General features: G+C 43.8%; 1 protein-coding gene across 3 annotated transcripts in view; it reads left to right on the top strand.

The window, feature by feature from the left end:
* OCRL (OCRL inositol polyphosphate-5-phosphatase) overlaps nucleotides 1-10,377 on the top strand; it is a 47,254-nt gene extending 36,877 nt beyond the window's left edge. The window contains exons 14-19 of one of the 3 annotated variants that reach the window (XM_016215939.2): nucleotides 1,731-1,754; nucleotides 4,528-4,644; nucleotides 6,240-6,324; nucleotides 6,893-7,020; nucleotides 7,748-7,859; nucleotides 8,042-10,377. In XM_016215939.2, the coding sequence (XP_016071425.2) occupies nucleotides 1,731-1,754; nucleotides 4,528-4,644; nucleotides 6,240-6,324; nucleotides 6,893-7,020; nucleotides 7,748-7,859; nucleotides 8,042-8,166 (591 nt within the window). In that variant the 3' untranslated portion in view covers nucleotides 8,167-10,377. The remainder of the gene's footprint in view (nucleotides 1-1,730; nucleotides 1,755-4,527; nucleotides 4,645-6,239; nucleotides 6,325-6,892; nucleotides 7,021-7,747; nucleotides 7,860-8,041) is intronic. The other 2 variants (XM_087829471.1, XM_087829470.1) reach the window with 2 other exon arrangements.
* The last annotated feature ends 5,749 nt before the right edge of the window (nucleotides 10,378-16,126 follow it).

Genomic DNA, 16,126 nt, shown 5'->3' with positions numbered 1-16,126 from the left:
AGCGGTTAAGCATCGACCTGGGATCCAGGCGATCAGGGTTCGATTCCCGGTCAGGGCACATGCCCGGGTTGCGGGCTGCAGCCAGTCAATGACTCTCTCATCATTGATGTTTCTGTCTCTCTCTCTCCCTCTCCTTTCCTCTCTCTGAAATCAATAAAGATATATTAAAAAAAAAAAAAGTCCAGGTAAACCCACAAAAGAATGTTTAATTTATAATATATCTATTAATACTAACAACCTCCCCACCATATATCATAGTCATTTGGGGGAAATGCACTCAGCATTACCACTCGAAATGCCAGAGAACACGTACTCCGCCACTCCCTCAAGATGAGATTTTTCTTTTTTCTATCAGACCTTAGACCTGTGATTTATACTCATGTTCTTGGTGGCCCATAGCAGGTTGGAAGGATTCCTTTTGGGAGTTGCTGGGGAGGTATGAGGAGCTTTGAGGGACCCAGGCCTTCTGCTGGCCTACTGTCCCACCACCCCCTGAGTTTAGGCCACTTCTCTGTCCCTATGAGGTGAATATTGTTGTCCCTGTTTTAGAGAGAAAGAAACTAAGGTTTTACAAAGTTTAGTAACTTGCTTAAGGTATGTACAAAATAAGAAGCAGAATAGAGATTTGTACCCAGGACTGTCTAACACCAATGCCTGTGCTCTTTCCGCTAACTGTGCTGCCTTGTAACTGGGGTTTCTCACTGCCTTTAGCCTGCTGTGGAGTGGAATACATTCTCACTGCTTTTCCTTGCCTCTCTGTCTGGAAAGCAGTCAGATTGTTCTTTTTGAGTTGTCTAAGGGAGCATAGTGGAGTCAAACCTGAGTTCTAATCCTCTCAGAGCCTCAATTTCCTCATCTGTAAAATGGGAATAATATCTATTTTGCACACATGTCCAGACTAAATGACATAGTATATGAGCACTTTTCACAATTCCCCACTACATCGCAGAAGCTCCCTAATGGTGGTGGTGTATTGTTGCTGTTAATGGATTGTAATAATAGCACAAAAGACAGAGACGCTTAAAAAACTTTTTAATTCAGTGCTTCTTCCCTCTCCCTGCTTTTCTTTTCTCTCTTATACCCTATCAGATAACACAACAGGGATAAAGATGGATGTTCTGGCCCACAAAGATCTGAAATGAAATTAATTTACATTCCAGAGGGACCTCCATATTTAGGGACTCTAGGGTCCTTTGAGGAGGGGAGTGGGTATGAGGAGATGGGAAGGAATGTGGCTAGCTAGGGTGAGAGGAATGGCAGTTGAGAGGAGAGAAACTTAACACCTCCTTCTGAATGGCCACCATCAGGCCCACAACCAAATTTTTCCATTGAAGTTGGCATTAGGATGAAGCAAGAAGCTGCATAGTGCAGCAGCAGCAGGGCCTGCCTCCAGGCAGCACGGGAAAAGGAAACATCAGTGGGCATTTGACCAGGTCTGCTGGCAGCTGCCAAAGGAAACAAAAGTCTAGGACTGCACATGAATGTTTCTTGAGTGATAGTCTCAGTAAACAGCACAGAAATTTAATATGCATAATAGAGAACTTAGCATATGAGAACGTGTTCCATTTTTGACAATCTTTTTTTTTTTTTTAAGAACTTGAAACTATTTAAAGCGTATGTATCTAGTAAGCTAGTTGAGTTCTAATAATACTGCTCTGTTTCTAATTCTGTAAATTAATTCTAATAATTTTCTATCTGTCAATGACTTTCTTTTCCTGCTCTGCTCTCAGGAAGAAGACAGCTTCCTAGAAAAGGTAATGCAATCTATGCGGTTCCCTGTGCTTGATTAACATTTAACTGTGGTCCTTGGAATTTGTCCCTAGGCTTTCCCATAACAGAGACCTCTGACTCTGTGAAAATCCCCCAAAGCTGGCTTTTAGTGTGTCTGAAGTACAGGAAAGGTACTTGTACCAGTCAAGTCACTAAGACTCAGGACATAAAAGCAATAGGACTCAAGGTTCCAGACTTTTATTTTTGAAATGAGAAATAACTAAAGAGCTGCCTGATGCATCTGAAAGTTCATGAGACGGAGGAAGGTACCGCTTAGCTGTCCTCCATTTCCAATGATAGTAAAACCAGAAATAGATTACTCTTGTATTAAGAGTAATTTGGGTTTAGTCATAATAGTGATTAATTACTGAAAGAATACCCAGATATGGTCAAGAAATAGAGCATAAGAATAGAATCATAGAACTGAATGAGTTCATAGGGATCATCTGGTCCAGCTCTTTGCCTTCAGGCAGGGTCAGGTGTTTTCTCCTTTCTATTGATGAGGCAACTAAGGCCCAGCACAACTGAAAAACTCACTGGAGCCATACTGCTCCTGACATCAGGGGTGTGGGCCAGAGGGAACCAGAACCCAGGTCTCCTGAATGCCTAGTGAAGCGCTCCTTTGGCAGCTTTCCGCCTCTTTGAGCTGGAGAGTGCCTGGCTCCACACACGGCTGTCAAGTAGAGAAACATGGGCTTAACATTCCTAAAGCATTTTCACGTGGTCTCTAACGTGACCTCCCAGTTTGGTGCAGTTAAGGCATTTTGATGGTGGGGATGGCATACTGTTTGTGCCTTAGCTATTAGCACTAAGGTTATAATGTGTGGGCTTACCATGCACTGAATGTGTCTAGTTGAAAAAAATCAAAATGTGCCTGGTTTCCCTTGGAAGATTAGAGTTCTGGTTAAATTTGTGGACTTTTAAAAAAGTATTGTTTCATGTGCATGATCTTTCTCTAGACTTCAGAGACCACAAGTATGACATTTATTATTATTACACATGAATTTGAAAATGGGTAGTGGATGGTGTATATAACCTACTGACATTTTATTAACCTTTTTAAACCACTAAGGATTGTGACGGTTCTGCTTTCCAGCCTTTTCCTGTTATTAGCAGGCCATGTTCTGTCTTTTCATCTTGGACAGTGCCTTGTGTTGCCTTAATGCCTTAGTACGGGAAAAGTGCCAATTGGATGTCATATTTTTTTATGAATACATGAATAAATGCTGAATAATTTATATATGGTAAGTTTAGTGGCATCTGCTACAGAATCTGTACATGTGTTGCATTTGGTCCAGAAAGTGAGCAGAGTGCATTATGGACAGTGTTTTGGCTCAGATACCATGTGGATGCCTGGATTTAATACTCACAATGGGAAAGAAGTTAGAGGACGAGCCACTGTTAGAAATTCTGGCAGCTCTAGGGAACTTGAAATATCAAGTGATAGAAGCCCAGGAAAAGAAAGAAAGGAAGCAAAATCAATGTGAAGAAAATAGATTTTAAACACTAACCAGCTGTCATGCTCCCTTCTCTTTCTCATCCCCTTAGAAAGACACAGTGGATTTAAAAGGTCACCAGTGCTTACTGAAGAACAAAATGTTAAGAAGAGCCCTTAGCTCTGCTCTGGTATACACAGTCTCTGGGAGGAGCAAAATGCTGCTTTTCTTTCCCTTAAAGCTACATGGCTGGGGGTTGTGCATGGAATTTACAGAATTTCCTGAAGTTGAACATACATAATATATGACCGTAGGCTGGAGGTGGAGGATCGGGAAAAGATGCAAAAAAAGTTGGTCACTGTTTTCTCCACTAGGATTTTTCTGAAGGCTGCCTTCAGATGCATTTTAACCCATTTCAGACATCTTTGTGATAGAATTTATATTTGACTATATAAACATAAGATAATTGAGTTTATTCACCTACCATTTTCAAGTTCAGATTTAGTTATTGACCCAATTTATGTCACTTCTGGGTTTTTCTCTTAGATTCTTTTAGGAGAATCTAACAGATAGTAGTAGAAAGATAGGTGAAAGGAGTCAAAGCCCCGAGAAATTTTTGCTGAGCTATTAATATAAAAATAACTTCCGGATTCAGACCCTGGACTTTTCATAGTATTTCTGGCTCTTGGTATGCTGTATTCAGTTTACTATTTTTGGATCTTAAGGCTTAATGACTTTTAGTGCCTTAAGATTAGACCTTCTGTCAAGCCTGAAATAATTCATGCATATAGGTCTAATGTGGAGAATTGTCTTTAATTCCTGAGGACCAGCGAACCTCATTTAAATCAAAAATGAAAACTGTAATATTTGTGGTAAAACCTGAAAGAAGAATGAGTTAAAAGTCAACAAAAACCTAAGTAGATGCTGCTCTCTCAGAGTACTGTGTTGACAATTGTAATTTAATGGTCCACAAGTCTCTGGTGGTGTGTGGACTCTACCGTGACGGAATTGCTGGAGTGCTGGTTCTCAGTGTCACCCTTGAAAGGATTTACAGCACACAGTGCATCCAAGTGATAAACCTAATAAACCCAAATGGAATGCTTACCGGTTAAGTGAAGCATCTAGAAAAGGAGATCCTTTAACTGTGGGAATCAGTATGAAGTACCTTCTGACCAGGGGTGTTCCCAGTGAGAGAAAAAAAACAAAAATCTTCACAGATAAAGATGAAGTTGTACCCGTATGAGCAGAATTTGAAGGAGAGTAAGGTACAGACACAGGTTTACTGAGATCCCTTTGATTCTCATCCTTTTTCATCCCTAAGGAGAAATCCCTTCTGCAGATGGTTCCCTTGGATGAAGGCACCAGTGAGAGACCCCTTCAAGTCCCCAAGGAGATCTGGCTACTGGTAGATCACTTATTCAGATATGCCTGTCACCAGGTAAGTGAGAGTGGGCCTGCTCCTCAGCTTTGGAGAGAGTGTGAGTCCAGTGGGAAATGATAATACCTCACAGGAGTATAGAGCTTTTTCAACTCTTCCCAAGCTACCTCCACACAGCAGCACTGTCAGATCGCCTGGCCAGAAAGAAGTATCCCTATTTACAGATGTGAGAGCTAAAGCTTCCAGGCTAAGTGATTTACCTAAGACCAGGGCATAAGCGAAGTGGCAGGCCTGGGTCCCGAACCGAGTATGCCTGTCTCCTGGCTACACATGCTTTTCCTTGGACCACTGCATGCCTGAGCCTGTTACGCCTGCTTTAGGCATTGCAGATTTTAAAGTTCAAAGCAAACTTCAACCCCATTTTTAAAATTTGGTCTCCATTTTTCTTTTAAATCCTTTCTAATATACCAGTCACCCCCAACTCATTTTCCCCCAAAAAAGAGATTTCTTGGGACCAAATTGAGGGGCAAGGTTTGCTATGGACTTGCCATTTGCTCCTGCCTCAGCATTCTGTAATACAGATCTCCCCCGCTATCTGGAAGTAGAGCATTCCTATTAAACCTTTCATAAGCCAAAATGGTGTGAAGCGAAGAATTACCATTAATTTATATGAAAATATTTTTTAGTGTTCCCAGACCCCCAAAATGACCTGCCAAATCATACCAAATAACACATAAAACATAAAATAATACTAACATACAGTAAAACCAGGAATGCACAAAATAAATGGAGATGAAACACAGATGCTCACAGACAGTTCAAAACTGTGGTAGCTTAGTGCTGAGATGCTGAGTGTGGTTCCTGGGGAAGGAGCTTGGCAGGGCCACTCTTGCTGCTCGGGTGTGTGATGCCTATATAATGGCTTGCTGCAAAACAAACACTAAATGTTACTTTTGCTTTTTACCTTTTTTCATAAAAGCAAAAATTGTTTCTGGATTGCTTTCAGTTAGTGAAAACAGGTACTAACATAGGTCTTTCGTAAAAGCAAAGTGGCATAACATGAGCTTTCAAAAAGTGGGGGGCCCGGCCAGGAGTGGCTCAGCGGTTGAGCGTTGACCTAGATCCAAGCCATCAGGGTTTGATTCCCGGTCAGGGCACATGCCGGGGCTGCGGGCTCGATCCCCAGTCGGGGGCAAGCAGGAGGCAGCCGATCAATGACTCACTCATCATTGATGTTTTTGTGTCTCTACCCCTCTCTATTCCTCTCTCTGAAATCAATAAAGATATATTAAATAAAAACAAAAAGTGGGGGTACCTGTATCAGTGTTTAAATGTGGTTCTACTGTTTAGACTCTGTCTTTTGTCAACATGCTAGAAGTGGGAAACACCTGGTCTCCGGATATAGCCATCTAGTCCCATGCCATAATCAGGTACAGGCTAAAACCTTTGAAGATAATTTTCTGGTTTGAAATAAGATTTTACACAGATTATAGAGATGATAAAGAGAACAAGCACCTTTGTCACACCTCCATTCCTAATCATGAATATGCACACCACCCTTCCCTTTACTTCCTGCTGCTCTCCTGATCCCTGGGTGGTCTTCAGAACCCTAGGATTATCTTGCCTTGTTCCATCCCTTGTGACCTCTTTGGTAGGAGGACCTGTTCCAAACCCCTGGACTGCAGGAAGAGTTACAGCAGATCATAGACTGTCTGGATACCAGCCTTCCCGAGAAAATCCGTATCCTTTTTGACAAAGGCTTAGGAAACTACATTTGATTTTTGTGCTTCCATCTTTTCTTCATAGCTGTCGTTTATTATAATGTAATCATTGACTCTACAATTGTTTCTCAGTGTCTTTTAAAAAATGTTGACCTTTCTTTGAATCAGACTCTCACTAAAAAGAATCAAGGGTAAGTAACAATGACTTTTAATAAGTACGGAAAATAGGACCCACAACACTGGTACTGTTCTGCTTCAGGCAATTGATCACTCTTGCCACCACATGTCCTGTCACTATGACAGAGAGGAGAATGGGACTAATTTCCAGGACTGATCCAGTGTGGACTGTCACCCTGCAGGCTATATTCCCCTGACTCTCAAGTTAGGCCCAACCTCCCAAGAGTCTGATCAATTTTGTAACTCAGCTGCAATGTACATAGACCAATAAAATAAACCCCAGTTAAGATCAGTATGCCCTGAATAAGAGGAAGGGAACAGTCACTGGGGGAGCAGGAGATGGGGAGCAAATCAGGTGTCTCTGCGCCCTTTTTCCTGGAGCTCCTTTTCCTTGACTTAAGTGTATTCAGCTGGCAGTAATCACTCTGTGGCTGAAGCACTGCTCATTTTCCTGGAAGCCCTGCCAGAGCCTGTCATCTGTTATGAACTGTATCAGCGATGCGTTGACTCTTCTCAGGATCCCCGGGTCTGCAGACAGGTAAGTTTTATTTATTGTTCTGAGGATGTGTTCAGGACAGATTCTCCCATAGAGAAGTCATCGATTTTACAAAGCCAGATGGGCAGCCAGCTACGTGGTAAGATGGGTCTGAATCTTTTTTCATGGCTTGACACCACCTTTGACAGTTGGAACCCTTACTTTTTAGGTTGCATTATTTCCTATTATATTTTGCACCCTCTTCCTGTTGGCTCATTGAGTAGGGTGGATACCTCTACTCTGCTGTAAGATTGCTGAAGCTGATCACACATGGGATTCTGGCTAATGTTACTTGTGAGCCTTTCTTTTTGTCTGCTTGGTGTTACAATAGCTGAGAATATCTCTGAATCAGTTTTGGGAGGAGCTCCCATCCATGCTAAATGACATTGCAGAGAAAACTATTCAGCTTGGCAGATGCCATGGGTACCTGCCATTTTCCCATCATGGGGAAATGAGAAAAGACCAGATTACCACCGACCTGCTTGTGAAGGTGTGATGACGGCATGGCCCGGTCATTGAGTGGACAGGGGCCAAACAGTATGACCATTCTGACTTGGAAATTATCACTGGGCAGATACTGTGTTGGTCATGAGTAAATCAATGCGGGTTGTGACAGATGAATGGGGTCCTGTAAAGCTTGGATTATAAACTACTTTTATGGCAGCCATAAGTTCTTATTCCCTTCTTCCACCTGTTGTCCTCACTGCCTGCCCCCCTTTTAAAAAAACAGGTGATTTCCCAGCTTCCAAGATGCCATAGAAATGTTTTCCGTTACTTGATGGCATTCCTTCGAGAACTCTTAAAATTCTCCGAATACAACAATGTCAGTGCCAACATGATCGGTAAGACTACCTAATAAGAATGGCCACAGTGGTGTTGTTCAGGACGTCCTTAATGTCCAGGCACAGGACGGTCACTTCCTTCCCACTGCCCTCACCCCCTGGTCCCCCACCCCCATCCCTGAGACTTCACTCAGGTTGTGTCTGACGAGGGGGTTTCCCCTTTTCTTTCTCTTGCCCTCTAGCTACTCTCTTCACAAGTCTTCTCCTGAGGCCTCCACCTAACTTGTTGGCAAGACAGACTGCAGGTGACCGCCAGCGTGCTATCCAGTTCCTTTTGGGTTTCCTGCTTGGGGGCGATGAAGACTAATAAGCCCTTATCTCTTAACTGCTCTTCGAGATTCTAGCGATGGAAGATCTTGGACACCAAGTATTTCAGAGTGATTTGCAAAGTCATGCCACAGGAAGGGTCTGTTGCAGAATTTTGAGGCTATTGGCATGAAAAAGGAAGAGTTTCCCTAATCCCTCCCTTCCGTATCCTACACAGAAAAATACTATTAGACTTATATTGCCAAGCCAAAGTTACCACGTTTTGGTGTTTTTGCGTTCTCTCTTTATAAGGCAAAGAGATCTGTATTTACACTTGTTTACCTGGGGATGTGTTTATTGCCCCCCACCCAGCTGTCATGATTGTCCTTAGCACCCTAGGCCTAGATTCTGAGATGTTTCTGTTCTAGGCCTACAAGCACTACTTGGTGTAGCTCAGACTTGTGTGTAGTCCTTCCTTTAAAGCACTTTTGCCCTACTGTCCCCACGTGGCCACTTTGCACTCCACTCCACTAGTGCTATCACATCGAAGGAAGTCTGAGTAAGGCTAGTGACTCCTTGGGTATCCCCAACAGTGAGTTAACGTTCTACATGTTTTTGTTACATGCATTTGTGCATTTCTGCTACAGTGGTATCTATATGTCTCTGTAACATTGGCCTTCTCATGGATCTGCACTGGGTGGAACCATAGTCTCTTGTCTCAGATCACATTTAGTAGCAGAACTTTAGGGACTATTAGAAATGACATTCCATTAATGTGAGAGAATCATAACCAGATTGGAAGCACTTTGAGTATTCACAAGTGAAATCATTCATGTTTGACAGATCTTGCTTCCTACCATCCCTTTCTCTTTTTCAAATTTTACATGAGAACTAATCCTGGGTGCCTATGGGACCCATCCCCCACTTAGAAATCCACCTCTGGAGCAACACTTACACCAGTCAAAAAGCAAGTCTGCACCTCAAACAGACTTTTCTAGAGATACTGCTCCTCCTCCCTCTCTAGTCTCCTGATGTACAAGGGGCCAGTGTCACCCCCTTCCTCATCAAGGCTGACTGTAACCAGCTCCCTTCAGCTCCCAGCCACTTTGTCCAGTACTGTGTAAGGGAGATTGTGCAGTGGGATCAGCTAAGCACCTTTCTCTCCCACCCAAGACAGCCCCTCTGAGCTCTTCATTTATTCAAGCTCTATAGGGCAACCTTTTTTAAAAAAAACTATGTTGGTTGGCAAACCAGCCACTGACTGCAAAACTGCCTGATGCAATTGGCTTCCTCTTGGTTTTCTTTCATTAAAACCATCCTGAGTCAGCTTATTAAATCCAAGTTGCCTAACGGACAGACATTGTGTCCAGTGTCAGTTAGGACACTGACTCCTAACCTTCTGGTGCATAAAAGGAGAGAGCCAAGAGAAACACCACAGCTGAATGGTTCTCTAGTTCCACCATCTCTTATAACTTGAGTTTTTTGGGGAAAGAAAATGTACGTATCCTGTGATAGACTGGATAAACCCTTTCCTGACTGAGACTTGCGGAAGTAGGAATCAAATTACTGGTGCCAAATAGCTACAGGTCTGTTAGATTAGGGGCTGGGTATTGACGTAGTAAATGGAAGATGGTGAGCAGAACACTTTTGTCAGAAAGGGATCATAGGTGAGGCAGATTATAGAAGTTGGGCAAGGTCATAACACAAAGATAGGCACATTTTCTAGTATGTTGTCAACCTGGGACCTTTGGGTAGTCAGCGATGTGGTTAGTGGGAACTGTGTGCTGCATCCTAGCTCTTTCCTCATAAGGCAAACGCCCTAGGTTAGTTCATTGCCTCAACCTTTTTTCCGGCTCTGGTCCTAGGATGTACACAGGGTTGAGAGTTTTAGACAATCTCTAGGTAGGGGAGACAAGAAATAGAGCAGACATAAGAGATCTGCCTCCTTTAGCACCCCAACCTCTAATTCCTAAGTACCTCCAATGTACTACTCCGTAACACCTCGGAAGGGAGGAATTCAGATCCAGCTGGTAGGGAAGGGCTCTGCATCTACAGTTTTAGGGAAGAAACGTTGCAAACTCGTGTGGTTAATGTTGCATTAGTCTCCCTTTCACTGTTTTCTGACTCTTATTCTGTAATTGTTTGTTACATTTCCCAAAAATGTTTTGGTCACTAAGCAAAGCTGCTAGTGGGATTCTGTATTTTGTGTCATCTTTTTTATTATAATTTATTGCAAATCGTTTTCTGAATAAATGTTATGTTGTGTGAAAAATCTACGTGTGATCTTGATGGGAAGAACTGAAGAGGGAGGCTTATGTCCTGGGTCCTAGCTGACTGTTGCAGTCCCCACAGCTATGTCTGTACTGTCATTTCCTGTCTTACAGGGAAATATCAAGAGTTCTCAGTGCCCTCGGACAGAAGAAGCAGCTGCGTATTTTCAGAGGCTAATAAAAAAGTCACAGTGCTTTCAGAGGCCAGCCAAGGATCCTTATTTTAACCCTGGGGATTCAGGCAACAAAATAACCCTGTTAGGAGAAAGAATGTTGATTCTTAATGCACAGAAGTGTCACACCCAGGAGCTCTCCAGGCCCAGAACCTGAGAAACCCCACATACACATTTTGGGAGAACCCAGTTGTCCTTGCCGACGTAGCCTCAGTGGTTTTGACATGCCTCCTAAAGTGCCTGTTTTCACATAATTCATTTTGCAACTTTTGAAAACCAGTTTTGAATTTTATCTCTTGGGGTGATGAAATCCATAAATTCAGTACCTGGGGGAGGCTCTAACAGGAACGCCCGCAGTTCAGGAGGAAGCCCGTAGCTCGGTGCCTTTATTCCCCTGCCACCTCCACTAGAAATTTGCACATTCTGATTCTGTTTCCTTTCTGACGGGAGGCTTCACTCAGCTGGAGGTTTCTTCCCAAACCAGGGCCCTCTTCCAGTTCCTTTTGACTGTGAGCTTGACCCTGATGAATGTGCTGACTCAGTGTTGTCACGAACAGCGTTTCTAGCTCCACCCAAAGCCTTGGCAGAGGAAGGCAGGGTGTTTTTGTTTTTGTTTTTTGGGGGGGTGGTTTCCCCCTCAGTGGATGGAGACTGACACTCAGCAGTGTTTACTCAGCAGCAGGCAGTGTGGCGGAGCAGCCTCAGCGACCACCTTTCCAGACGTTAGCAACTGCATCCCCGGCTGCTGTTCCAGGAGAACCATTAGGGCCTTTCTGACTGCAGGGCAAATTGAAGGCCTGGTTCTGGGTGTAGCCTAGAAATCTGAAGCCACACTCTGCCACCGTAGGCTCACAGTGTTAGAGAGCTTGGTGACGATCTAATCCAATCTCATTCTAATGGGCAAAGTCAGGCTGCGGGGGGGGGGGGGGGGGGGGGGGGGGGGGGGGGGGGGCAGTGAGAGACTTAAGATTACTTAGGTTTCATTTGAATGATTACACAGTATATATCTACCCCCCCCCAACACACACACACACACAAAGCCAGCCGTACAAGATCTTGAGGAGAACCTTTCAAGCAAAGGGAAGAGCGAATGCAAAGATCCCAAGGCAGCAAAGCATCTTGCCATTTTCAGGAGACAGCCAGGCAGAATGGAGGGGGAGGGGGAGGGGGAGGGGGGAGGGGGGGTGCCTTTCATTCAACACAATCAGGAAGCCCTGGATGGCCTTACTCGGGAGTGCCGTGAGCTACGCTCCTTCCCCTAACCTTAATAGCAGTAATAATAACTATAGCTACGACTTATCCCAGGTGGTGTACTAAGACTGCCTCACCTTTGGCCTTGGCAACCACCTTACAAAGTACTACTTTACCCAACGTTCATAGGTGAGTCTCAAGAGAGACTACCTAACTTGGTACTTGACTAGTGGCAGACCAGAATATGACCTCAGGCCAAAATTTGACAAACACAGCCCCTATTTCTGTAGCTCAAGCGAAGGTGAAGGTGGGGATGTTCCTTAAAAGTCCTCTCTCTACTCACTACATCCCAGGATGTCAAGTCAGCTGGCTAACCTGCCAGGAGCTCAAACTCAACCTTACTTCGAACCCCATCAGCTTCTCGCATCTTCTCTCCATCACCCAGGCTGAACCCTTGGTTATTTTTGGCCCCTGCCCTGCTTCTAATCCGTCACCAATTGCAATTCAACAAATATTTACCAAGCACCTAAGTGTAGGCCGCTATGCAAGGTCCCGAAGGAAACCTAAATGAGTAAGACTGGTTGGCATAAAATAAGATACGTAATGTTTTTTTTTTGTTTTTAATTTTTTTTTTGGTTTTTTTTAAAAATATATCTTTATTGATTTCAGAGAGAGGGCAGCAGAGGGAGAGAGAGATAGAAACACCAATGATGAGAGAGTCATTGGGGATGGAGCCCGCAACCCGGGCCTGTGCCCTGACCGGGAATCGAACCCGGATCGCCTGGATCCTAGGTCAATGCTTAACTGCTGAGCCACGCCCGGCCAGGCCGTAATGTTTTTTTTAAAGGAGGAAGAGAGAGGGGAGGGGAGAAAAGGTATGATCGGGCATCCACAGGAAAGCAGCCAAGGTTAGGTCATTCACAGTGTCCTCTGTCCGGCCCCTTCTTTCCACTGCTCGCTTCCCACAGCTCGCCACCAAACTCAAACCCTCATTACCTCAGGCCTGGTGTATCCCCCCCCCCTTTTAATGTTTCAACTACAGTTTACATTTAATGTTATTCTGTATTAGTTTCAAGTGTACAGCACAGTGGTTAGACAATCATACTTTACAAAGTTGTCCCTCGATATTTCCAGTACCCGCCTGGCACTGTACATAGTTATCACGATATTATTGACTATATTCCCTGTGCTGTACTTTACATCCCCGTGACTATTTTGCAACCACCAATCTGTACTCCTCAGTCCCTTCGCCTTTTTCACCCAGCCCCCCAACAACCCTCTTTCCCCTGGTAACCATCAGTCTGTTCTCTGTATCTATGAGTCTGTTTATATTTTGTTTATTTTGTTTGTTAGATTCCACATGTTAGTGAAATCATGTGGCATTAGCCTTTCTCTGGCTTACTTCACTTATCGTTCCGGGGTATCCCTTTGAACTCCTTTCTCATCAATTCCTCAGCTGCCAGGACCTCTCCCTTTTAGTCTACCCCACGTGTGTCACTGCCAGGCTAATCTTCCCAATGCACTGCTTTGACGTCACTCCCCTAATCAAAACCCCTGTGGGCCCCTTAATCCCACTTACCACAGAAGTTATCACAGGCGCTCTTCATCCCACATTAAAGCTTTCCGTAGCCGCCTCTACTGAGCTCTCCAAATCTCCCATTCGATTGCTTGTGCCCTGCCTTGAACTCATGGACACTTTCTGCTTTGGCTCAGTGTATGCCGGCCACCTGGAACCCTCTAGACCCTACCACTCCACCTACCCATACCCTATCACACCCAAATGTCACCTCCTCCAGGAAGCCTTTCCCCATGACTCCTGCCTCCCCTGAACACCTGGAACCTTCCTTTTGTGCCACTCTTTTAACACACCACACACCAGAGGATGTCGCTGCCCCCTCTGGGACTAGAAGCTTCGTGAAAGTAGAAACCAAGCTGGACATATTTTGGGTTTCTGCGTGATGCCTTGCACAGAGCAGGAGCTCAACAATATTTGGTCAATAAATAAAGATTGTCCCTCAAAGCGCTTAAAGACACAAGTCTGTATACAATAGGTATACATTTGAAATGCGTATACATTTATTCACACTGAGCTCTGTTAACTAGAGGAACTCACAAGTGTGTACTTAGTTATATTACTGTAGTCTAAGAGGGGAATAGCTTTTAGCAGCCAGTCAACACTATTGTCTATTGTCTGGTAGGCAATGAAATCAGCCTTGCTGAATTTGCTTTTTAAAAGTGATTCACAAGGTTCCTCAAAAAATTAAAAATAGAGCTACCATATGATCAGCAATCCCACTTCTGGGAATATATCCAAGGGAATTGAAAACAGGGACTTGAACAGATATTTGCACACCCATGTACATAGGAGCACTACTCACAGTAGCCCAAACACGGAGGCAACCCAGGTGTCCATCAGTGGACGAGTGGAGAAATGAAATGTGGTAATACGCATAGCATGGGACATTACTCAGCCTTAAAACCGAGGGAAATTCTGACACATGCTGCAATATGAACGAACCTCGGGGACATGCTAATTGAAATAAGCCAGCCAGTCACAGAGAGACAAATGCTATATGATTCCACTTATATGAAGTACCTGGACTAGTCAAATTCATAGACACAGAAAGTAGAAAGGTGGTTGCCACGGGCTGGGAGGAACTGGAAATGGGAAGTTGTTGTCTAATGGGTGTCAGGTTTCAGTATTGCAAGATTAAAACGTTTTGGATCTGTTGCACACCAATGTGATTATACGTCACACTGCTGAGCCATACCCTTTAAAACGGTAAATTTTGTCACCTTTTTTTTTTTTTTTTTTTACCATAATTTAATTTTTTTTAATTTTTAGAAAGTGATTTTCAAAAGGCACACTGGATCACATTAACCCTCTGTTTAAAACTAATCAGTGGCTTCCTGGAATTCTTACAGGGCCCACGAGGCCCAGCAGTTCTGAGTGTCCTGACTCCAGCCTCCTCCCACATCCTACCACACACACACACACACACACACACACATTCTCTTGGCTTCAGCCCCGAGGGACACCTGTCCCTAACTGCTCTCTGCTCCCTCTCACTATAGAGCCAACTCCTCTGTGCTCCGTTCTCCTCACACCTCCTCCAGAGCATGCATCAGTCTGGAATGATACATTCATGATTTGATCAAGGCCACTCTCTCCCACTAGGTCAGGAATTCAACAGAGTCATAGACCACGCTCTTTTTTTCATTTCCTTACTATGGTACCCCAGCACCTAGCCTAATGCCTGGGACTCAAAAATATGCGTCATCTACAACTCGAGTGCTGGCGAAGGCAAGCAAAAACATGCATGCCTGCTGCTTGTCAAAGGGTAAACAAGTGTCACCTTCCCGGAGGCAATAGGGCATTACGTTCATGAGCCTGGAAACATTCACAGTAGTAATTCCGCTTCTAGGAAATTATCCTAGAGGAGCACAAAGCCCTACATCCATGGAGGTTAATCCCAGCATTACTCATTCGAGCAAAACACTGGAAACGATCTGCATAGCCTTTAGAACTGGAGGGTGGGAAAATTCTTTAAAGATTTTCATGGATCATGTGCAAGTATGTGTGGTGACGGATGTTAACCAGACTTTTAGTGGTGATCATTTCATGCTGTATACAAATATCAGTCAGTATATTGTATGCCTGAAACTATATCAATTATGAACTAATTATATGTCAATTATATCTCAATAAAAAATAAATTTAAAAATGATAATACATAGGCACAAAAATGGTGGAAGTTGATGCTCCATTCTTTAAAGAAGTGTCATCCCCCCCCCCCCCCCCAGTTACATTATGGTGGCTCTAGAATGTCATTCAAATGGAGGCTAGGGGCTTTGTCTTTTTTTTATTCTCACCTGAGGATGCTTTTTTCCATTGCTTTTCAGAGAGAGAGAGAGAGAGAGAAAGACATCAATTGACTGCCTCCTGCATGCTGGGGCCGGGGATTGAGCCTGCAACCGAGGTAAGGGATCAAACCTCGGTTTCTTGGCCGGAATCGAACTTGAGACCCTTCAGTCTGTGGGCCAACACTAACCAACTGAGCCAAACCGGTCAGAGCTAGGGACTTTGTCTTAAAACTGTAAGTTGCCTTTAGATAGCAAGCAGAATTTTTCCTTAAGTCACCTCTATATTTGGAGCGACTTTGAGGATGCTGGTGGAGATTATAGTAAAGACCCCAAACCACCCTCCGGTGCCAACCTAAATGATTTTTTTTTTTTTTTTACTTTTATATTTGTCTGGTTTTCTAAATATTTTACAAGCATGCAATACTTTTTATATCAGAAAAAGATTAAAGAAAATGTTATTTCATAAAAGAAAGAAACGTCTGTGTGTTGCAATGAACGGACACAGTGTCTTGCTCAGGCACGT

This window comes from Miniopterus natalensis, chromosome X, assembly GCF_054644295.1.
Source record: "Miniopterus natalensis isolate mMinNat1 chromosome X, mMinNat1.hap1, whole genome shotgun sequence".
Taxonomy (NCBI): Eukaryota; Metazoa; Chordata; class Mammalia; order Chiroptera; family Miniopteridae; genus Miniopterus; species Miniopterus natalensis.
Note: the sequence above shows the minus strand (reverse complement) of the source record. Positions and strands in the feature narration are given on the sequence as shown.